We start from the raw sequence: 24,077 nt of genomic DNA on the forward strand, positions 1-24,077 counted from the left end.
TTCTAGCTTCCGCCCTGCACACACCCGGCCGGCGACACGTCGCGACGGAATTTCAGCTGCAGGAGGGGGAGAGCATCACCTGCAGTTGCACGCGCGGGGAGCGCCGCGGGGGGGCGGGGGGCTCGCCAAGCCGGACCCCGGGGCCGCTCCGGAGCCGCGGCGCCGGTGCAGGGGGACGCGCGCCTCGGGGCGGACGGCGGGCGCTGCGGCAGCGGAGGCCGCCCCAGCCTCCCGCTCGCTCGCCGCGCCGGTCGGGGAGGCGGACCCCGCAGGAGAATCCCGGCCGCGTCGCGGGGCGGGGGGCGAGGCGGGGCGCTGACGTCACCTCCCCTCCCCCAGCGCCTCCAAGAGGGAGGGAGCGGGGAAAGAGGCGGCGATCCGCCGCAGTTCCCGGCCGCAACTCCTAAACTCGGCGGCTCGCTGCCTGGGCAAGTCCCGACAAACTTGGCTTCTCCCCGGCCCTGGTCCGTGGCCCTCGCGCACTCCCCTGTCGCCCTCCTGCCTTGGGTGCCCAACTTTCCACCCGGGACGGGAGCCTCCGGAGATGTGGCCACCTGGGTCCGGGCCGCGCGGGCGCATCGCACGCCCGCTGGGGACGTGCTGAAGATCGGAGGGAGGCAAAGTTGGGACTTCAGGGACGGCTTTTAACGAATAACCCGAATTTGCGTGCGCATTACGGAGCTGCCGGGGGACTTTGGAGCCGGCGCCCACGGACCCGAGGGGCTGGACTGGTGAGTTCTTTTGTGTAGTGCAAGCCTTTTTGTATTGAAGTTTAAACGCAAATGAGATTACGTGGGGGGTCGTTGGTCCCGAGCTAGCTAGTGCAGGGAAGCGTGTGCATCCTACAGGCTCGCTCTTCTTGGCGAGCCGCACAGCGCTCCGGATGCACGCGGCTCGGGAATGGGAAGATCAGTGTGCGCAGGTTTTCGGAATTCATGAAATACATACATAGCACCGCTCAAAAGAACTTGAGAAGCTATGCTGTCTGTGCATTATTTCGAATGTAACTTATTATAGAAATGGTGCCCAGGGAGGGCGCACCTCGCGGCCGCGCGATCTGCAGGGGCGCAGCGCCCTCTAGTCCGGGCCCCCGGCGAGGCGCGCGGTCCCTGCCGGGCTCCGCGCGGACCGAGAACTTGGACCTGCCGGGCGCTCCCGGGACGTGGGCGTGAGCTCCCAGCCTCCGCTTAACCACCCGCTCCAGCCCATTCGCTGCCTTAATTTTCAAATACCGGCCTTCGGCGGCCTGGTTGGAGAAGCGGTGCTGGCAGAAAGCGTTTTTTTGTTTGCAGGCACCGTCCCCTAATCCCCCTAATTTGCAAAAACCTTTGGGGACAGGGCTAGGGAGGACCAACTGTGGCAAGGACAAACGTGGAGCCTGAGCTACGTTTCCCTTTCCTGTGAAGGTGACTCGATGGTAGCACCAGAGGCATCTCTATCTCGTTTCGTTAGGGCTCAGAAGAGCCGAAAAAACGTGGCAGCGCCGGAGTCGGAAACCTCCATCTCTGGCTCTCGGCTGTTCCTGTGGCGAAAAAGTGCAACTTCTTCCAGGCGATTAGGTTTCGCGGCGAGGCTGGAAAACCGGGATTCCCAGACAGCTGTTCTAGCTCGAGTAAGGGTTTTGGTTTATCAGTGAATGGGAATTGTCTTCGGGAATTCTTTTGCGCCCTTGAAGGCATCTTGTGATTTTTATGTTCCAGGATGATGATGTCTTTTTACTTTCTGCTCTCTTCTTTCCCCTCCCACCCTTCCCCCCCTCCCCCAGCAAACTGTCGGTGTTCTTGTGTGACTGTGATTTGCCGAGAGTTGGGATTCGGCAAGAGGCGCAAGCCGGGAGAGCTTGGAGATCAGGGCACCTATTTTGAGGTGCTGCATGTATAAAATTGACCTGTAACTCCGGGCGCACTTGGCGCATTCATGGCCACGGCCGAGTGTCTGGATGATGGTGTTTGCGGGGCGTGTGAGTTTATGCGTTTTCCAAATAATGCGCAGCGTAGCAATAGTGCTGCGAATCCGCACCATTCATTCTGCAGGCATTATTTTTCCTTCCCAGCCATGACCTGCTAGACACTTTTTTTTCCCCCCCAAGCACCTTCTTTAGGATGGTTTAAGAGGAGGCTGCGTTAACTTTGAACCAAGGAATTTCTCCCTCTAACCCTAGACTCCCCCTCGCCCGCATCTGCCTCGCAGTTCCCCCTGCAGCCCCCTCCCCCGGTGCCGGGGCAAATCAGACCCCTTTGTCCTCGCAGTGTTAAATGTTCGAGTCCCACAAACTTTCCGAGGTCGTGTCCGCCCTCCTCCCTGGGCTGTTTTCCAACCCCCGGAGCTCTCCGGGCTCCAGCCGAGCGTCAGCTGTGCGGGGCGGGCGCCTGGAGATTTGCGGGCGCGGAGGACCGGCTCCCACCCCCCGGGACCTGCGCGCTCGGGCCTGGGGTGCGGCGGGTGGGGGCGCGCTCCGCCGAGTGGGGCGCCCAGGCGCCCGGGGCTTCCCCTTCTCCCTTGGGGACCTCGTAGTTTCACGTGAGGTTGGGTTCACAGTTTGTGGGGTGGACTCGCCGGCTTGGGGCAGCGCACGAGGCGGCACAGCAGCCTTTTGTCCCGCAGACGTGGGAGTCTGGGCTGCTGGGGGGGGGCTCCCCGCCGGAAGAGGCTGGCGTTGGGGTGCGGTTACCGGGGTCGCGAGGTTACGGGGTTTCAGCAGCTCGGCACAAAGAGGTGGCGGAGGAGGCGCTTTCATTCTCCCTGGATCTGCGGGTGGAGGGAAGGAGGAAGTGGACCCGATCTGACCGCATTCCTTTGGAGACCTCTGGGAAGATTTTTATTCCACGGGGCAACCGCAGACCCAGAACGGAGGCTTTCAAATGCAGATTTAGGAATTCCCTGAAGGTTCTAGAGACTGTAAAGGGAACCCAGAAAAGCTCTATTAGCCAGAGCTGGCTTCTTCTTCTTTTTTTCCCTTAAGCTAAACTGTTTTCCCCTTTCCCAGCAGGAAGCCTCCCATGCGCATTCCCGTGCACTGTCGGGGTGCCGGCCGTAACCGAGGGCCGCGCTAGGGCCGACCCCTCGCGGCTCCCCGGAGCGGCGCAGGGTCACGCGCCGGGCCCCGGCGGGTGTCCTCGGGGCAGTCGGCGAGGGGCTCCGGGACCCGCGGGCGCGCGGTCCGGCCGCCGGGGAGAGTCGGCCCCGAGTTTCCGCGCCGCAGAAACGAGCGCCGGCGCTGGCGGGCGTGGCCGCGGGCGGAGGGATACCTGCCGGCGCCGAGTCGGGGGACGCGGGGGCGGCGAGCCGCGGGCCGAGCCGGGGCGCGCGGACAGCGACGAGGGCCGCCCGCGCCATGCGGCCCCGCCGGCCCGCCGAGGCCCCCGGGGGCCCCCGTCCCCGCCCGCGGGCGCGCTGAGGCGACGGGGCGCGCGTCCCCGGGAGCGCCGCGGCCACTTGGGGCCAACTTTGCCGTAAGTTTGATAGAATCGAAGTTGGGCTGGAGGGCGGGTGACCCGGGCGGGGGCGCGCAGCGAGGCTGTGCAACTCGCAGCTCCGGGGGCGGCCGGCCTGGGGCTCCCGCGCCGCGCTGCCGCGGGGGCCGGGGAAGGCGCTGCTGCACGCCGGCTCCGCTGCCCCCCGGGACGGAGCCGCGGCGCCTGCCCGCTCGGGAAGTTCGGGACGAGCTCGGCGCTCGGGCGGGAGGGGATGGTTTGCAGCGGGAGCCGAATGGGGATTACCGGGCCGAGGGCCGGGCTGCACCGGGCGCCCCGGGCTGGCCCCGGGCCGCTGCAGGGAGGCGAGCGGCGGCCGCAGGGCGCGGACTTCCGCGGCGCCCGGGAGCTCGGAAACTCCGCCGCCCTCCCCGGCGACGCCCGTGCGCGCCGAGGGCTTAACTGATCTCGCCCGGAGGCTCGTTCTTGCGGTTTACGGGAGATCCCGGCGTGGGTGACCCGAAAGCAGAGGCCGGTAGCGGGAGCTGCGGGAGCCTCGCGTGCAGCCCCGGGCCCTCCTCTCCTCCTAGATGTTCGCGCCCCGAGGGAGCGCGGCTCGGAGGCTGCGGTGCCCCCGGGTGAGCGCGGGCCGGGTCGGTGCGATTGATCAACGGCGGGGCCCGACCTCTGCGAAAGGCGCTGCTTACTACCACTTTTTTTTTTTTTTTTCCCCTAGAAGAGAAACTTGGAAGGTCTTTTTTTTTTTCCCCTAGAAGAGAAACTTGGAAGGTCTTTTTTTTTTTTTTAAGAGAGGGATTCTCATTCTTCATTGCTTTTTTTTTTTTTTTTTTTTGACTCAGAGTGCCTTCTTCCAGCAAGCTTTCTGTGGTCTCCGTGAGATTTTTTTTTTGTTGTTGTTGTTCCCACTGATATGAATTGCAGAGCTTTGAAAAACAAGGACGCAATTGTATGCATTAGGAAAGTAAACTCAAACATTTTTTATGAACTCAAGTTTTTTTTTTTTTTTTTTTTTCTTCTTTGCATGTGTTTGAACTACGGATTCATTAAGTGGCTTTTGTTGAACTGGTGCTTGGTAGATTTGATTTTACTTTTTTTTTTTCTCTTTATATTGGATATTTACAGTGACTGTTAAAATTGGAAAAAATTTGAAAGGCAAATGATCTTATCTTTTATAAAGGCAGCCTCTTAAGGCTCTGCGTTTTGGGACATAGATTTTAGGTATCCACACGAGTGAAAAGTAGGTTCTGGTACTATTTTTCCATATTATTCTGAAGCGTTGTGGTTGTTACCCAACATGTCCAGTTGTTACAGTTACTCATGAAAATGTTTCTGCAGTTGTGTACCTTAGTATTATCATATATATATTTGGCTTTATTTTTGAATTTTAAAGGGATATCTAGAACTATTCCTCTGTACTTAGTGCAGTAGTAGACTTTAAAATGGATTTTAAAATACTTGAAGCGTTACATAATTTAAAAAGAAAGCACTTGGTATAACTCTAGGTTAAGGCAAACATGGTATGTAACAAGTTCAGCATAAGATTTGATTTGAATAGAGTGTGCATTAGGGAACCCAGTTCTTGAAAAAGGAACATCTTAAGTGAGCCAAATTCTTTGTCACTCTGAAAGGAAGTGAGATTGTTAGGGGACTCAATAAAAGTGCTCAGGCCACCTGTATATTCCTTGTATCTTTTAATTAGTCACTAGAAGTTCCCCCAGTGGGTTATCATCATGCTAATACATCATTTAATCCATGTTGTGGACAAGTGCCAAAAGGCGGATCTGAAAATTATGTGTAAACTAATATGGTTTTTGGTCCCCAGCTCCCCTGCCTCTTTAGTGCATTTCTGTAGACTTAGCTCTTGAGCCACCTCTGAAGCAGTTATTTCTTTGAATGTTAGAGGTGAAAGGGATCTTACGGGTTATTTAATAACTTCCCTATCAAGTCTGCCACCACCTGTTTTCCACCGAAGTTTGGCTGATTTTACATAGACTCAGTAAACTGAATCAAATTAGTGCATTATTGTTGCATTAAATGTCTCAGTGGCCTAATTTGTGGCCTAAAGGACCTGAGTTAATAGCAGGAAGCCATAAGGCTAGGTGTCTGTTTAATCTTTATGAGTGGGAAATTGCAGTAGGTAAGCTTGCTTTTGACCAAATTATATAGATGATGAAGCCAAACTGTATTTTTTTGTCTCACTTAATTGGTCAATTTGCAAGTGTTAGTTTATCCTAAGGCACTGGAAAGGAGTTTTTGAAATGTTATTCTAGATGATTCACTCCTTCTAAGATGAGTGAGTTGCCATTTTGTCTTCTGATTCAAGTTGTATTCCATCCGATGAAGAATCTGTATATTTCACATTGTAAAGTTTTTTTTTTAAACTTTCTTTGAGTCCCAGATTTAAATAAAATTGCCAAAGTTCTTGCTCAATTGCCAAAGTTTATTATATGTGTGGAGATAAATCTATAGTTAAATGCCTTTCTACAAACTAGGAAAATCAGGCAGTATTTAATTCTTATCCTTCATAGACTGAGCATAGCGCTTCAAAATAAGCTCTGCATCACAGAAACTGATCTGGCATCTCTTATAGCCAATTTGGAAGCATTTTGAGGTGGGTGGTGACCTCTTTCTCAGCTGCTAAAAATCGGAGCCATCTCCAGGGCAGCCATCTGCACTGTCGTTACTGGCCTGGTGATTGCACCTGGATTTTCTGCTAATTTCAGGATGGACGTGTATTTCCCCATGTTATCCCTCCTTCCCTTCCCTCCCCTACTTGAGTCCTGCCTTCCAGTCTCCATGCACTCAGCAACCGTGGATCTCTTCTATGCCCAACGTTGGGCCAGACACAGGATAACAAGGTGAACAAATCACACTGCCTGCCGTCAAGGAGTTTACAGTCCAGTGGGGGAGGACAAGTAAGCAGTCGGTTGTATCCAGCATGGTAAGGGCAGGTTGGCTCACCCCAGCACCTTGGTGAGCTGGGCATGGGTGCCGAGATGGATATTAGGATAGGGTGATTTCTGAGGGAAGAGTGAATCAGAAGGGAATAATTCAAGGACAGGAAATGACGTGTGGAAAGCAGATCGGAGAAACTTTAGTTGTGACATGATTTGTGGCATGCCAAAGCATACCATGTCATCTTTAGGAAAAGCATTGATTGGTTTATTATAAATGCCTCCTTAAACCCGTTTTAACATGCCTTACAACTTTTGTGCAAGTAGAACATAGAAAATCTATGACTTGGGCTTACATTGTTTTATAGACAGGATAGTTTTTTTTTTTCCTTTTTTTATGGGGGTAGGCGCTAAGAAGGGAAGGAAAGAAGAGAGAGGTGAAAATAACTAAATGTGGGACACCTGGGTGTCTCAGGGTTGGTCAGAGTGTGATCCTGGGGTCCTGGGATCGAGTCCTGCATCGGACTCCCCACAGAGCCTGCTTCTCCCTTTGCCTATGTCTCTGCCTCTCTCTCTGTGTGTCTTATGAATAAATAAATAAGATCTTTAAAAAAAAATAAATGTGAGGAATGAAGGGCAGAAAAAAACATCATGTTCAGCTTTCCTTTTCTAAGAAGGCAGGGGATGGAAATCTTACGAGTTTGGAGCCGTTACCACTAGGCGGTGTCATCTGCTCTGGACAGCTTGGTTGTTCCCAGCCTGTGGGGAGGATGCCTTTTTGGTTTGAAAGAGAAAGTAAGTAAATTAGAGATTCAGTTAGTAAAGCAGGTAGAGGTAAAATTATAAGAGATCTTTACTATAAGGCCAAGAAGAATATACTTCATAAAATAAGCAGGCTAAGGGGAAACACTGAATATTTGCAAACTAGGGGCTGATATTGCAAAGAAGTTTTCATGAGATAGATTTGGTTGTGGCCCATAGGTTGAGTAGTAAAGGGGCCACAAAGCAGAAATACTGGAAAGCTAGGAAATCCTTTGAGCAAATATAAATAAGGACTAGATGGCAACAGCAGGAAGAGAAAGGGAACAATTTTTGAGAAGTCTCAATAACTTTAGATAACGGAGGTTTGGTAGTTAGAAATAAAAGATCATGTGTGTGAAAGAAGGAAGTGGTGGGGGCAGGGTGGGGAGCAGAGAAGTCTCTGGTGGGAGGAGGCTGTAAAGATTTTTTTAAAGATTTATTTGTTAGAAAGCACGAGCAGGGGGAGAGGGAGAGAGAGAGAAGTAGACTCTCCACTGAGCAGGGTGCCCACTTGGGACTCGATCCCAGAACTCTGGGATCATGACCTGAGCCAAAGCAGACGCTTAACCCATGGAGCCACCCAGGCACCCCTAAAGATTTTAGTACAGTCTCTAGTTTTCCAAATAAAGAAATGGATTCCAAAGGTTAGCTAACTTCCTTGAATCCGCACTGTCGGTTAGGGACAAAGCCAGGGCTAGATCACATTTTTATGTTTGCCAGCCCCGTCTTTCTTACTTGATTTCTTGGATTGCAAGCCTGAGTGATTTGTGATTTGGGAAGTGTCGAAACTCTTCTGGCATAGAAATGTACAATGGAAAAATAGGGTGGAATGGCTGGTGTTTTGCAACTGGGAGTGGGTGAGAGGCAGTGTCACATAGGTCCGATGGTATCTCAGGAAGAGTGTGCCCGCTCTTGAGGGGGAGGTTAAGGCTGGAATGTGGGATTCCAGAACGATCCTTTACAATCAGGGCATGAGGTCTGATTGAATGAGGTCTTTAAGGACAATACCTTAGACATGTGTTAAAAGAGATGGAAGAGGTTTGTAATGGCAAACGGTGAAGGTGAGAGTATAAAAGAGTGTTGGAAGAGAATCAGGGAAACTGAGCCCTTCATCTTCTACATGTGGTGGATTGCCACGTGTTAGGCAGTCTGTGACATGTAAAGGACACAGCGGTGTTGGGGCTGGTGGTGGCGTGAGCAGTGTGACATTGAGTCAGGGAGTGCTGAGGAAAGGGCATCTGATCTGACATTGGCTTGCGACACCGGGAGAAGCGGTTTGTGTTGCCAGGATGGGTGTGAGGCCCTGCAGAGCAGTCAAGGGTAGAGATGGCCTCTTTACAGGAGGCAGAAGTCAGGTAGCCCTGAGCAAGAATGTTTTCAGAATTTTCCCTGAACGAGAAAGAGAAACCTAAGGTGTGAGTTTGAAGGAAGTGAAGGTTGGAATGAAGTTTGTTCTTAAGTAGGGATGGGTGTGTGTAGACGCTGCAACAGGGGCCTGTTGTGATGGAGTCGTTGAGTGTGGTGTTCGGGAGGGAGTGATGATTTAGGGGAGAGCTTCAGAAGAGGCAGCGTCCTACGGCCCTGGAGGGCGTCTTTATTTGTAGCTGGTCGGGTCCCATCCCTTCTGCGAGGTGGGAAGAAGGGGGAACAGGGGAAGAGAGCATTTCAGGGAGAGGGAGAGGAGGGACTTTCTACGTGGTGCCTTTCCATTTTCTAACCTTACACGGAACATCCACATTCCTGATCCATCATGTAGTGAAATACCTGTACGTGTACCCAGAAATGACTGTAATCGTAATTTGGCCAGGAGTAACCCTTCCCTGATTTGGGAGTGGGGGGAAGTGGCCAGTGTTAATTACCGGCTGCCCCGTGAAGGTGACACTTAAAGGATTCCTCTTTGCAGAGAAAAATACATTAGGTGAGAGGATCTTAGAGGCGTAAACTGTGTTTATGGAGCTTCTCTGTGAGCAGTGTTTGCCCTGGAGCCTGGGTGAGGAGAAAGTGGTTGGAGGGTGAGTAACACATAGGGGTCATGTCTTGTCTGTAGAAGCAGGAGAGGAAAGGGAGTAGCTGGGCCTCCCTAGCGCAGCCAGAAGGGCCTACGCCGCCGCTTCCGTCCGTCTCGTCTTTGATGTCAAGTAGCACAGAACAGCCGGAGACCGTCCTCTTCACATATCTCGAGAGGTTTCGTGGGCTCAAAGCAGGTAAATTACACAGCAGATTTTCTATGGAGGCCACTTAAAAAGGAGGAGGTCTCTTTAACTTCCTTAAGGTCTTAAGTTCTGGAAAAAAAGTTATCCTGTGCTGAGGGGAGAGGCTTGGAGTTCTCGCTGTCAGTAGGTCGAAGACGGCTCTGAGTTAAATTGGAATCAGTTGTTGATCATTCGAAGGCAGTATTTAAATCAAGTCATTGCTTAGGGTAATCAGACTTATTGCAGCTCCAATCAGAACTAACAACATGCAGAATTACCAGAAGCAGTTAAATGATACATACGAAGCCTACGGCTGCTGTTCAGTTCTGGCTTCATAGCTGGGCCCCCCCCCACCCCTATTCTGACTGACAAACATCTTAACACGGCTTACAAAGATCTAATGTGCACCCAGAAAATAAAGATCCACCCATTAATTTCACGGGGTAACAATGAATGCTTCTAAAAGTACTCTTCATGGCTATTATAATTTATCAGGAAAATGATTTATTTTTCCTCTTGTAAATGTTAGGAAGCTGTGAATTGGTTATAGTTGAGAAACAGCCTTCCTTAGTACGATACAATCTCTTTTTTTGACTCTTATTAAATGATTTTAGAGACCATTAAATGTTTATTTAATATACAGTGTTTTTAAAAAAGATTTTATTTATTTATTCATGAGAGACAGAGGCAGAGACACAGGCAGAGGGAGAAGCAGGCTGCATGCAGGGAGCCCCATGTGGGACTTGATCGCAGGTGCCCAGGATCAGTCCCTGGGCCAAAGGCAGGCACCAAACCGCTGAGCCACCCAGGGAGGGATCCCCTAATATACAATATTTTTTAAAAAGTCACATTTCATATCGTTGTCTTTGACAACTCTGTGACGTTTTTCTTTGAAAACGTAATCTTCTGGGCAGTTTAGACATCTTCAAAATCAAAAGTACTTTTAAAATGTGACGCTGTTCAAACTGAACATTAAGCTCTGAGTTTCAGTAATAAGTGATGCTCTTACTGCTGCTGATACAGAATGGGAGTATGTGGGAGAGCACGCTGAGGGAGCACAGAGTTCTTCATGTGAATATTTTTGTGTATTTTTGTCATCACAGGTGGAATTGATACTGTTTCCCTATAGTCTGGAGGGCTAATGGTGTGTTAAGAATTGGGACCTCTAAATAATGAATGTACAACATTTAATAGATTTTATGCATGTGTAATGCTGCGTCCCACATAATCCTGTCTCAGAAGCCTATGAAACATTTCTCAATCTTCAGCTTTAGATCTAAGTATTTGAATTTTTCGCAGCACTGGGGCTGCGTCCTGTTTTGCAAAGAATTTGCAGTCACAGTAATTGACTTGGAATACTTGACGTGAAGGTCTCCCTAATGAAGAAATATGAGCATGTTAATATCCGATTTCTAGTGGAAAAATTATTTTTCTCTCATTTATGGATTTTCAGAAATCTGTGCTAAAGATATTTCAGCTTTGGACCTGAGGCCCTTTTCCATAAGGGCTGAACTAAGTAAACACTCCTGATTTTCACTTCGCAAAACGCGTCGAAGAAATCCTAACTTACTGTGAGTTCAAGTAGTATGATCACCTTCTAAATATCAAAGTGTAGCCTTCAGCTAAAATCATTTTAATTTTCATAAGCATGAACTCTAGGTAATGTACTTCTCAGATGAAATGGTATTAGTATCTTTTTTGAGTCTTTTTCTTCCCCCTTCAGCCTTAACTGTTTGTTCTGCATAGAGGAATAGCCACTGTTTCTTTGATGGTGGCATTTTATAGCAGAACCTGAGTTCACAGTTCCGGGTTATGTTACCAAAATGTTAACAATATCTCCTACTTAAAAGCGGACTTTTTTCCCCCCCTGATCAAAAGGATTTCCTTTAACAGTTGATTCTAATCACAGTGGCATTCCATCAGCCAGGTTTGCAGAGTCCATTCCAGGGTTCGAAGTGTTTCTGTGATGAGTGTGGTCCCACAGGGGGTAGTCCAGAGAGAATAGTGGGTTCTGCTGTGGCCCTGCCCAGTGGCTGAGATGCTGTGGGGAGAGAACAGTTACGGTGCTGCGGAGTGCTGGGCCTTTCCCTTGGGCAGGGCTTAGGGGTGTGTGTGTGGGGGGAGGTTGGGGCAGGGTGAAGGCCTCCGGGGCCAGCCAGCAGTGTGCGTAGCAGTGGTACCAGCCAGTATTTCAGGGTCATTTCCGTGTAATGATGTTAGGCTTCAGCTATTCAAAGATTGATGGACCGATTGTCTTTCCCACGCCACTGTTCAGAGCTTCTGTGTCAGTGACTGTGTCCTGTCTCTTGGGCTGGTTCTTAATCAACTCCTCTGTCCTCCAGTTCTTGGAGACCATCAGGGATCTGTGCTTAGTTTTCTTTTTGATCTGTGTTCTCTCCCTCGGTCTTACTCAGTTTTATGGCTTCAAATAAAATCTGTATTTATTATGGGCAAATCTCAAATTTGGGTCTGCACGCCGGACCTCACCCACACATCTCACTGCCCACTCGAAGTCATTGCTTGGGTAACAGTGGGCATTTCCACCTGACCTTTCCAAAACTGAACTCCTGCTCTTAATATCTAGATCCTGTTCCTCTCTGAGAGCCTGGCAGCTCCTTTCCCTTGCTCAGCACAGGGTCCTTGGAATCTTGATACCTGTTTTCCTTCTCTCTCTCTCTCTTTCTCTCTGTCTCTCTCTTCTCCCCTCACTCCCTCCCCTGCCCCCTCTGCCCCTTCAAGTCATCCACAAATCTTGGAATAGATCTAGAAATCAACTGCTGCTCTGTACCTCCAGCACTAGCCTTTCTGGGCTGAGCCACCGAGGCCTGTCACCTCAATTATTGCAATAATCTTCTAACTGGTTTATCACAGTGCATCAGTGCTCGTTCACTTCGTTCACTAGTAAGGCGTGTACCATAATCGAGCTATGAACAACAGGGGAAACTATCTCCATAACTTTTCTATAAATTGGAAATACTTCTAAAATTAAAAATTTATGGAAAAAATCCTCCCTGTATAGCTCTCCCCTTGCCCTCACTGTACCCCAGCCACAGTGGTCCCTGCTGTTTCTCTGTCTCTTGCTTCTCAGGGGGTTTTAATGGATAGAGAGCAGGATAATACTGAACATTCTAAAATCTAAAATGTGCCCTGGGCCTTTTGAATTTAGGGTTCTCTCTTTCCCTTCAGATTCCTGACCACAGTCCCTTGTCCTGCGTTATTTTTCTCCTCTCTGTCTCATCCTCAGCATGCGACATGCTTGTTTCTCACCAGGAAACGTGTGTTCCATGAGGATTTGTTGCCAGTTTGGCTCACTGTTGTATCCCCAGCATCTAGAACTATTTCTAGCACATAGCAGGTATTCATTAAATGCTCCTTGAATGAGTCAAATAATTGGTGAGGGGAGTGAATGATTGATACAGATAACATGCACCTTTGCTGAAAAAATTCAGATAGAACAGTGAAGATGTAGCATGAACATTCCCTCAGCTGCCTATTCTGCAGTAACCACTGTTGATCGTTTACTTTTTTATCCGTCTAGAGTTTTTGTGTTCATTTTTCAGCCCTTTCATGTACGTACCGTGCACACAATTCCATCTCCCCTCCCTTTTTACAAACATAAATGGGATCAGTTTCATTTTGCCAGTTAACCTATCTGGACATGTCTACATAGCAATGTACAGAGTGCTGTCTTGTTCTTTTTAGTGGCTGCATAATATTTTATATGTAGAATTAAGCCACAATATTTAAACTGCTTGCTGTAGAACCCTGCATAATACTCTGTTCTAAAGGTAGCACTAATAAGTCTAGTAAAACAAAAGACAATGCGTGTTTAACGTCAGCTTAAGTGTTCTTAAAAGCATTTTCTGTCCATATATACGTGTATTTTGTTCCTAGTTTATAAATGCCTCGGGATCAGGAAATAGTCATTAGTTCTTTGTACCTTACATGGTCTGTCTTGTCGCACATTCCCTATACCTGTAGGTTGAATTGAAGTTTTCCCTTGCTTTGACAAAATTATTTGATCATTACATAGTTAAAATTGCCCTATTAGAACTGTTGAACAACTGAAGAGATTGTTTGGGGAGAAAACTGGTTTCTTATTTTGTTTAAATGATAATTGTTCTCCTGGAGGTCAAAAGTCTTTGTAATTTCCTGACTTTATCTGTTGAGGACACGGCAAGATAGCTAACGAACAAGTTAAGGTGCCCAACTGGGGTATGATTTAGTATCTATTAGGCTTCTTATTGCTTCGTGTGTATCAGGGCTCCACCCCCCCCTTCATGAAATGACTAATGGGGCAAAGTTGGCAGTGGCGCAGTTAGGATACAGTAAATTAATGCTGGGGTGCTAATTTCAGCTGGCCTTGAAACCAGCCCTCCAGTGTCCTGGCTGCTTTCACCGTTGGGTGGGACTTATATTCTATGAATACTCATTTGGGAGTTACTTTGCCGAGGTGCAATGCTGTCCTCTACTGAGTGTACTGGGGATGTTTTGTGAGGCTCTGTTGATTTGTAGGGTGAATTTGTAGGTATTTAGAGGAACAGTTGATCTGAAAATAATTGTCCTGCTCACCCGGCAGGCCAGCCCAGTGGACCGCCTGCTTCCCACTTGAAAGGCAACCCTTTCTTAAATGCTCCCTTACCTTCTCTTGTACCCTCTGACCTTCCCACAGGGCCTACTGCCTTGTTGCGTTGATTGGCCCTCTCCATGTGTTAGCTTAGACACCTTAGCTGTGTATGTATGTGTGTGTCTTGTATTCAGTTGTGAACACTGGTTGTTGACAGCAGTGGGGGATAAAACATTGATGTGGTTGCTGAGATTTGCTTTGCTGACTTAGGAAAAGTTCTGCTTGACATTAAGCTGCTGTTTTTCCATTTGTAAATGGGCTCTTTTTGGACTCCTGTTGGTTTAGAAGTGACCTCAGGATCAAAGTGTTGTTAATTATTTTATAATTATTTTAATATCTTTAAGTAGTTACGTGGTGCTAAATGAGACCGTAAACCCTTACATTTTGTAGGGAGTGAACTTAATTACTCTTACAAAGAAATAATTTCAGGGCAGCCCGGGTAGCTCAGCAGTTTAGCGCTGCCTTCAGCCCACGGTGTGATCCTGGAGACCCAAGATCAAGTCCCGCATTGGGCTCCCTGCGTGGAGCCTGCTTTGCTTCTCCCTCTGCTTGTGTCTCTGCGCCTCTCTCTCTCTCTTTCTCTCATGAATAAATAAATAAAATCTTAAAAAAAAATATTTCAGGATGAATTTTGAAATGGGATTGCAGAATGTCATTGTGGGAGGTCAGATGAAATCACCTTTCAGAGTTTTTGTTATTCCAAATTAATTGTTCAAAGCTTCTTGGGCTTAGGATACTTTAGTGGCATTAAATTTGTGGGCTCTCCGGTATTTATTACATATAGGTAAACCTAAAACATGTTTGTTATCTCCCTTTGTTAACAATTGGTTATGTTTGCCTTGAAGATTTAAGTCTAAGAATACAACTTAGTTGTTAGAGTTGGCAGGCTTTGATCTGATGCTCCTTAAGATTCTTTGAGTCATCAAAGTATGAGAAAAGATTTTACCTAAACTTAGTAAATACAGAGGTGTTCGAGATATTGATACTTGGGAAACAGGAAAAAAAATCCTAAAAACTACTGCATTTATTTATATTCCATACAGACATACAATACTTTATTAAAACGTGAGGTCCCAAGCAAACTAACAAAACAGATTTTCAGTTTTGTTTTATTTCTTTGAGGTCATGATTCTTCTTTCTTTCTTTTGCTTTAGGCTCCTGAGAGTTAAGCAATGGGGAGATCCCTGGACTTGCTTTATCTTCTGCTCCTCCTCCTGCAGCATTTTGGAGATGGTGACGGAAGCCCATCACTTGCCCAGATCCCTCTCCAGTTTACACACTTCCAGTACAATGTCACCGTGCATGAAAACTCCGCAGCCAAAACCTATGTTGGGCATCCTGTGAAGATGGGTATTTACCTTACAGATCCATCGTGGGAGTTAAGGTACAAAATTGTTTCTGGAGACAATGAAAACCTTTTCAAAGCTGAAGAGTATGTTCTTGGAGACTTTTGCTTCTTAAGAATAAGGACCAAAGGAGGAAATACAGCTATTCTTAATAGAGAAGTGAAAGACCATTACACCTTGATAGTCAAAGCAGTTGAAAAAAATACTAATGCTGAAGCACGAGCCAAGGTCAGGGTGCAAGTGCTGGATACAAATGACTTGAGACCTCTCTTCTCACCCACCTCGTACAGTGTTTCCTTACCCGAAAACACAGCCATAAGGACCAGTATTGCAAGAGTCAGTGCCACAGATGCAGACATAGGAACCAATGGAGAGTTTTACTATAGTTTCAAAGACCGAACAGACATGTTTGCCATTCACCCAACCAGTGGCACAGTAGTTTTAACTGGTAGACTTGATTACGCAGAGACCAAGCTCTATGAAATGGAAATTCTGGCTGTGGACCGTGGGATGAAATTGTATGGTAGCAGTGGTATCAGCAGCATGGCCAAGCTGACCGTTCATGTGGAACAGGCCAATGGATGTGCTCCCGTGATAACAGCCGTGACGTTGTCACCATCAGAACTGGACAAGGACCCAACGTATGCAATCGTAACAGTGGATGACTGCGATCAGGGTCCCAATGGGGAAATAGCTTCCTTAACCATCGTGGCCGGTGACCTCCTTCAGCAGTTTAAAACGGTGAGGTCCTCTCCGGGGAGTAAAGAATATAAAGTCAAAGCAGTTGGCGGCGTTGATTGGGACAGTCATCCTTTCGGCTACAATCTGACACTGCAGGCTAAAGACAAAGGAACTCCTCCCCAGTTCTCTTCTGTCAAAGTAATTCATGTGGCTTCTCCACAGTTCAAAGCCGGCCCTGTCAAGTTTGAAAAGGATGTTTATAGAGTGGAAATCAGTGAATTTGCTCCTTCTCATACACCCGTGGTCATGGTGAAGGCCACACCCAGTTATTCTCATCTGAGGTATGTTTTTAAAAGTACACCTGGAAAAGCTAAATTCGGTTTAAATCACAACACCGGTCTCATTTCCATTTTAGAACCAGTTAAAAGACAGCAGGCGTCCCATTTTGAGTTGGAAGTGACAACCAGTGACAGAAGAGCCTCCACCAGAGTCTTGGTTAAAGTCTTAAGTGCAAATAGCAATCCCCCTGAATTTACCCAGACCGCTTACAAAGCCTCTTTTGATGAGAATGTGCCCATTGGTACGGCTGTCATGAGTGTGAGTGCCGTAGACCCCGATGAGGGGGAGAACGGGTATGTGACTTACAGTATTGCCAATTTAAATCACGTGCCATTCGTCATTGACCATTTCACCGGTGCTGTGAGTACTTCAGAAAACTTGGACTATGAGCTCATGCCTCGAGTTTATACTCTGAGGATCCGGGCATCCGACTGGGGCTTGCCGTACCGCCGGGAAGTCGAAGTCCTTGCCACAGTGACCCTCAATAACTTGAATGACAACACGCCCTTGTTTGAGAAAATCAACTGTGAGGGAACGATCCCCAGGGATCTAGGTGTGGGGGAGCAAATAACTACCGTTTCTGCCATCGATGCCGATGAACTTCAGTTGGTCCGATACCAGATTGAAGCTGGAAATGAACTGGATCTGTTTAGCTTAAACCCCAACTCTGGGGTGCTGTCCCTGAAGCAGTCACTCCTGGAAGGCTTGGGGACCAGGGTGTCCTTTCACAGCCTGAGGATCACAGCTACAGATGGAGAGAATTTTGCCACGCCGTTATACATCAACCTCACGGTGGCCGCCAGCCGCAAGCCAGTCCACTTGCAGTGTGAAGAGACTGGCGTTGCCAAAATGCTGGCGGAGAAGCTCCTGCAGGCCAATAAGTTACACAGTCAGGGAGAGGTCGAGGATGTTTTCTTTGATTCCCACTCTGTCAATGCGCACACCCCACAGTTCAGAAGTTCCCTTCCAACTGGCATCGAGGTAAAGGAAAACCATCCAGTGGGTTCCAACATAATTGTCCTGAATGCCACTGACCTTGACACTGGCTTCAATGGAAAACTGGTCTATGCTATTTCTGGAGGAAATGAGGATAGTTGCTTCATTATTGACATGGAAACCGGAATGCTAAAAATCTTATCGCCACTTGACCGTGAAACGACGGACAAGTACACCCTGAACATTACAGTGTCTGACCTTGGTATACCACAGAAGGCCGCTTGGCGTCTCATAGACATCAGAGTTCTGGATGCCAATGATAATCCCCCGGAGTTTTTACAGGAGAGCTATTTTGTGGAAGTGAGCGAAGACAAAGAGATTAATAGTGAAATCATCCAGGTTGAAGCCACAGATAAAGATTTAGGGCCAAATGGACATGTGACCTACTCTATTCTGACAGACACAGATAAATTTTCCATTGACAGCATGACCGGCGTTGTTAAAATCGTGTACCCTTTGGATCGAGAAGTACAGCAGGTGCATTACTTGAAGATTGAGGCCAGGGATCAAGCCAGAGAAGAGCCCCAGTTGCTTTCCACTGTGCTTTTGAAAGTATCATTGGAGGATGTTAATGACAACCCACCTAAATTCATTCCACCTAATTACCGTGTGAAAGTTCGGGAGGACCTTCCAGAAGGAACCATAATCATGTGGTTGGAGGCCTATGATCCTGACTTAGGTCAGTCCAGCCAAGTGAGATACAGTCTTCTGGACCACGGAGAAGGACACTTTGATGTGGATAAACTCAGTGGAGCCGTCAGAATTGTGCAGCATTTGGACTTTGAGAAGAAGCAAGTATATAATCTCACCGTGAGGGCCAAAGACAAAGGGAAGCCGGTTTCTCTGTCTTCCACTTGCTATGTGGAAGTTGAGGTCATTGACGTGAATGAGAACTTACACCCACCAGTGTTTTCCAGCTTCGTGGAAAAGGGTGTAGTGAAAGAAGATGTCCCAGTTGGTTCCTCGGTAATGACAGTATCTGCTCGTGATGAGGACACAGGAAGAGACGGGGAGATCCGCTATTCCATTAGAGATGGTTCCGGGGTTGGTGTTTTCAAAATAGATGAAGAAACCGGTAAATATATTCTTATTACTCTGGTTTTCCTAAAGTGAATGTCTGCCTGGCGCTAGCTGCTTTACTTACTGTTCCCTTTCGGCCTGTGTCCGGGCTCAACGTGGAAGTGCACAGGCATGCTTTTTCTGCTTTTCCAGGTGGCTCTGTGTGTTGTAAGCAGTGAGTTTGGAATCAGAGGAACTTGAATGACTTGAGATAAAATGGGTTAAAAAAAAAAAACAAAAACACACTGGAGGAAGTTGAAATCGTCACCAGTGATACTGATCTTTTAAGTTTGTGCTCTGTATTATCAGCAGCATCACTGTGGTTTTGCTGTAACTTTGAGAAAGCATTCCAGAGCTTTGCAAGCTAGTGTGTTTGCAAGACTTACAACAGCCCCTGCCACTACCTGGCGTGCCTTGCAGAGATTATTGAACACCTGCGAGATGATGCAGTGCACAGAGAGGACCCTCTGCTAAACCTTCCCGGGTGTGGGCTGCTTTCCGTGGGAGCCCCTCCAGGTTTTGTTGAGAGGCAGATGTAGGGTAGGGCAGTGTTGAAGGGACTTGGCCCTTTCGGTTGCTCGTGGGGTGATCTTGACAGGTTAATTCTCATATGGAAACCGACTTCCTGGGTCAGATGGGGACGCTCAGAATGGCTGCAGGATAAATGCGAGATAAAGTGAAATAACCTGACAGAGCTGCCCAACATGCGGTAGGGTCTGTTCACGTCTTGGAAGTGGTAGGAATGCTTTGTTAGGATTCTCTTCCACCTGGAATACGAGCCTCAAGCCAGAACACCCAAGACAGCCGGTTTATGCCAGAGTGTGTATTGTTTCGCACCTCCTGCACATCTCTAATTTAGCTGCTTTTCATGGATATTACAGTTCTGTGTCAGTCTCCTCCCCACAGACCGGGTGGCTTCAACCACAGACATTGCTCTTCTCACAGTTCTGGAGGCTGGAAGTGTTGGCATGGTTTTCTCTGAGCCTTTTCTCCTTGGTTTGTCTTCTCCCTGTGTCTTCACACCATCGTCCCTGTGTATGTGTGTGTCCTCATCTCTTCTCAAAAGGACAACAGTCCTGTTGGATTAGGGACCACCCTAATGAGCTCATTTTATTTCTCTCTTTTAAGTCCTTATCTCCAAGTCATGTTCTGAGATAGAGATGATTGGGACCTGAATGCATGAATTTTGGGGGATGCAGTTCAGCCCCAAACCACCTTTCAGGACAGGCTTTTAGCTCATGGGTTTACTGTCCTCAGTCCTAGCAAGAAGGTACCAGGCATGTAGAAGCTGCTCATTAAATGTTGGAGGATTGAGTAAATTAATGATTAATTTGGGTTTGAAAGTGCTGCCCTCTGAGAATGGTAGTGGAAAAGAAGGAAACTGTGGGTGGTAATCACAGTGCTAGATTAACTGCCATAGAGTTCAGTTTTTTAATCTCATTGGTATTTCCTTTATGACTATATCCATTCTAAAAAAGATGCTTTTCTTAATACGTTGAAACTTTTTAAGTTTATGTTCAGTAATCCCACAAATAAATTCTTTAGTTAATACCCACCCCACCAACCATGTGTATATCTAACATGCATAAAGTACAAGAAACATTATTATCCTAGAAATGAGTCATTTTAGAGGCTATAATATTTTTAATGTACTTTTGTTTATCCATGGGATTTTTTTTTCTAATGAGTTATATACTAGTAGCATGGTATATAGATGTATCAATGGATTATATACCTTTCACCTAAAATACCAGATTTTATTTTTCAATTCTTTTTTTTAAGTTTCTAGATACTTATTTGTCTTTATTTTTTAATTTCAGTATAATTAATGTATAAAATACCAGATTTCTTTTTTAAAAAAATTTATTTATTCATGAGAGACACAGAGAAGCAGAGACACAGGAAGGGGGAAGAAGCAGGCTCCGCACAGGGAGCCCCATGTGGGACTTGATCCCCAGACCTGGGATCATGCCCTGAGCCGGAGGCAGATGCTCAACTGCTGAGCCACCCAGGTATCCCAATACCAGATTTCTGTTTATTTTTTATTTTTTTACATTTTACTGCTATTTAAAATCTTTAATCAGATTTCATCAGATTATCAGCCATATGACATGTCACTATTAGCTTTCTATAAAATAACTTTGCTTTCTGCGTACATTGTCCGTGCCATAAAAAATAAAACCATATACTAGGTAGAGAACTTTATTAACCTTGTTCCAAACTTTATTCCCAGTCTTCTTCAGCTTAATTAGCTGCAAAGAATGAATTGTATCTGAGCAAAAACTGAAAACCATGTCCAAGGAGCTTGGGCTTAAAAATCTTAAGAGCTGTAAATTTTATCGGATCCCTGAACAACATTTTAAAAAGGAAGTGCTAGTATAATATAACAGTTGCCAGTAACTTCTTCAGGTTCTGTCTTCTTTAGAAGTTGACCCATTTTACTTCGCTTGTTCTGAATTCTTCAAGAGATCCAGAGCATCACCATCATCCTGGTCTCCGGTAGCAGGTAGTATTTGCTGTCCACAGGTTGTGTGGGCAGAGCTTCCGCCAGTTGTCCTGAACTGGTCGGACTGTGGGCATGCCAGTTGCTGGGCGGTGTCAGTATGGTCTGGAACGGTGGAAGTGTTCACAGCCAGGTATGCCTGTGCTTCAGCATTGCCAAAGCAGATCCCCCCCCGTTCCTTGGTTTGTGAACATAGTTCTTTAGTAGCAGAGATACTGTTTACCCCTCCAACTTCTTCAAGCAGAGCGGGAAGTTTTTTTTATCATCTGCTGTAGCTGTTTTATGAACCACCTCTGGGCGAGCATTTCCTTTCCCACCAGCATGCACCTGTGCTTGCAGTTTGGCGAATTTCTCCTGGCTCCACCATACCTTTCTTGCATCTCATTGGAGCAGGAATGGGACTGCATGGTGGGGACATGACTAGGGTTGGTGCTCAGGGTGGGTCTCTGGTGGACCACCTGTGATTAGGTGCACACCCCTGGGGATGCAGGTGGGTTTTATAGCCAGATATTTAAGTTATAGTTTACTGGCTCCTGTTGGTCACACTATTTTCTTATAGTCGCTCATCTGAAGAGTAGAATATATAAATATTTTGTCCTCCTCTCCAATATTAATTTGAATTTTCAGGTATAACATCAACGTAGAAGAATGCCCCAAATTTAAGAACTGCAGCTGAAATAATGCATATGTTTATGAATTTCCTAAGAATAATTATTCCTACTCCCCCCCTCCTTTTCTGAAGTAGCTCTTGAAAGCCTAGAAAGAATTGGTATAAGTTAAAGTTGAGACAAAAATAGGACCACAATCTTATTTTACATTACCTGATGACTTAATTATATGAGCAGTGCCTTTTGGGTTTTTCTTTCAAGTGGGAAAAGTATTTTTATTGTTGCTTTTTTTTTTTTTAAGATTTTATTTATTCATGAGACACACAGAGAAAGAGGCAGATAAATAGGCAGAGGGAGAAACAGGTGCCCTGCAGGGAACCTGTTGTGAGATTCTATCCCAGGACCCTGGGATCTCTCCCTGAGTCAAAGGCAGATGCTCAACCACTGAGCCACCCAGGTGTCCCTTTATTGTTGCTTTTTATGTACGTATGTATTATTTTTTAGAGTGTGTGTGCATGCACGTGAGCAGGGGAAGGGTAGAGGGTGAGGGAGAGAGAACGTCAAGCAGGCTCCATGCTCAACGTGGAGACTGATGCGGGGCTTGATCTCATCACCTCAGCTGAAGCCAAGAGTCAGCGCTTAACTGACCAAGCCACCCAGGCGTCCCGATTGTTGCTTTTCAAAGACTCACTTAGAAATAAGTATTTTTTTGTCTATAAATTTAAGAGACTGGGATATTCTTACTAGCAGAATAAAAGGGGAGGCAACTGACCAAACAAGGCCATGTTCTGAAATCTGTAGTAGTTTTCAGAGCTCAGTGGCAAGGCCAGAGTTTTCTCGTAGTAACTTAATGGGGAGTGTGGGGTGAAGTGAGACTGGGCTGCAGGGTTGTTAAGTGTGTAAGAAACTGGTGTGTGTCTTCCTAAATACTGACATTTGAAGGTGAAAAGTCGGAAATTTTCTTGATCATCTGTTGTAGTCTTTGGCTTGACAGAAAAAAATACTTAATATACCGTAGATTAATGGTTATGCGTTTTTTGGAATTGATACAATAGTGATACAATAGTATTTACACATTGTCCTATATACGGTATAAGATGTTTTTGGCAGTAGAATTATCATCTCTACTTATTTTAGAATTATCAGCCCTGGTTATTTTAGAGATTCTTGGCAAGACAGTTGGCATCACAGTGTAGAATTCCTTCAGGAAAAGTCAATATGTTTTGTGCAGTAGAAATACTAAAATTAGGTATGTTCTTTTTTGGGGCTTGTCTAACTAATTCCTAGTGGAGGTTGAAAATGTGGAGAGGTGCCTGTCAGATGAAGAAAAGTAGGGGGCTTCCAGGAACACAGGTGGGGACCTCCTAGGACCAGACACTAAAAGTCAGCGTGGGCTGGAGATGGCCTGGCTCGGGTCTGGTTTAACATCATCTTCCTGGAACTTCATATGCTGTTCATTGCCCATTTCTTTTGTGCTGTTACTTTGTCTTCTAGTGACAAGGGCTGGTGTAGGATCAAGAACCTGTCTGCCTAACTGTTCGTGTCTTGCTTTTGACTTAACTTTAAACTGTAGTGTTGGTTGAATAACAAGTTTTGGGGGTCTTTTATCTATTTCAGCATTGTCAAATATGTGTATCATTTGTGTTCTTTTGATAGAACAATATAATCAGGAATCTGAATTTAGTTCTTACTATTTTTATGGTCTATTTCTTTAAAAAAAGTCTACTTGTGAAACATCCCCTGAAAAGTAGTTTTTTAGTTTTTTTTTTTTTAAATAGAAATTCTATGAACTACCTAAAATATGCAGCCAAATGTACAGTCCTGTTAGCTCTGCATTTTGTACATATTTTGCTAATTGGCTTTGCAGGGAGGTAACATGGGATTGCAGCGTGGGGGTGATTGTCATTTGACTCCTCTGATAATCTCTTACTGTATCACATGCTTTTCCTGGAGAGGCCTCTGGGTGTTGGTGAACTGTTCTGACAAATCCATGCCCACGTGATTGCTTGTCCACTTCAGGTTTGGAGGTTCCGTGAAACAATTTGGGAAATAGGTCTTGTTAGGGAGCTGATCTCTAGGGCTCTGATTAAAATTACTACCCCCCTCCTTTTGTCTCCTGAAAAATCTACCAAGAACGTCATAAAGCAGATTTAACAGATATGTTAGTAGAGGATCTCTGAAGCGTGTGTAATGTCACATTTAGATTTTTCATTTGTCTGACTTTATACTTCTCAGCGTTTACCCTCATTCTCACTGCAAATAAGTGCCCAACCAGCTTTGTTATAATCTTCAATGTTGAGTAGAATAGAATCTGGAGTATCTCTCTCCCAGATTTATGGAATAAAGTCAGCTTCGTGTTCTTGGCTGATAGGTACACATGCAAGTTAATTATTACTTGGGCATCAGTAAAAAGGTGCAGCTTCTTGTTAGTTTTTAAACTAAGGAACTGCCTAGAAAAATGCTTAGCCGAAAGATCTTTTTTTTTTTTTTTTTTTTTTTAAACTGCTGATAGTTGAGGCCTTATTCCCCTGATGTATATGTGCTGGAGTGGGATGCCATTAAGTATGTTTTCCCTTCAGACTAGAGTACTTTGGTTC

At 46.5% G+C, this 24,077-nt stretch overlaps 1 protein-coding gene across 7 annotated transcripts in view; it reads left to right on the forward strand.

The window, feature by feature from the left end:
- Positions 1 to 338: 338 nt before the first annotated feature.
- The window catches only part of FAT1 (FAT atypical cadherin 1), a 127,032-nt gene continuing 103,293 nt past the window's right edge, over positions 339 to 24,077 (forward strand). For 4 of the 7 annotated variants that reach the window (XR_004805594.2, XM_035699706.2, XM_025471728.3 and 1 more), the window contains exons 1-2: positions 339 to 731; positions 15,103 to 18,385. Coding sequence is in view for 6 of the 7 variants with exons in the window: in XM_035699706.2 (XP_035555599.2) it covers positions 15,121 to 18,385 (3,265 nt within the window). In the remaining variant the exon portion in view is untranslated. Of the gene's footprint in view, positions 732 to 1,257; positions 1,613 to 3,260; positions 3,453 to 9,050; positions 9,334 to 15,102; positions 18,386 to 24,077 lie in introns of those variants that run through there. The other 3 variants (XM_049095213.1, XM_035699707.2, XM_049095212.1) reach the window with 3 other exon arrangements.

Source organism: Canis lupus, chromosome 16 (assembly GCF_003254725.2).
Source record: "Canis lupus dingo isolate Sandy chromosome 16, ASM325472v2, whole genome shotgun sequence".
NCBI classification, from domain to species: Eukaryota; Metazoa; Chordata; class Mammalia; order Carnivora; family Canidae; genus Canis; species Canis lupus.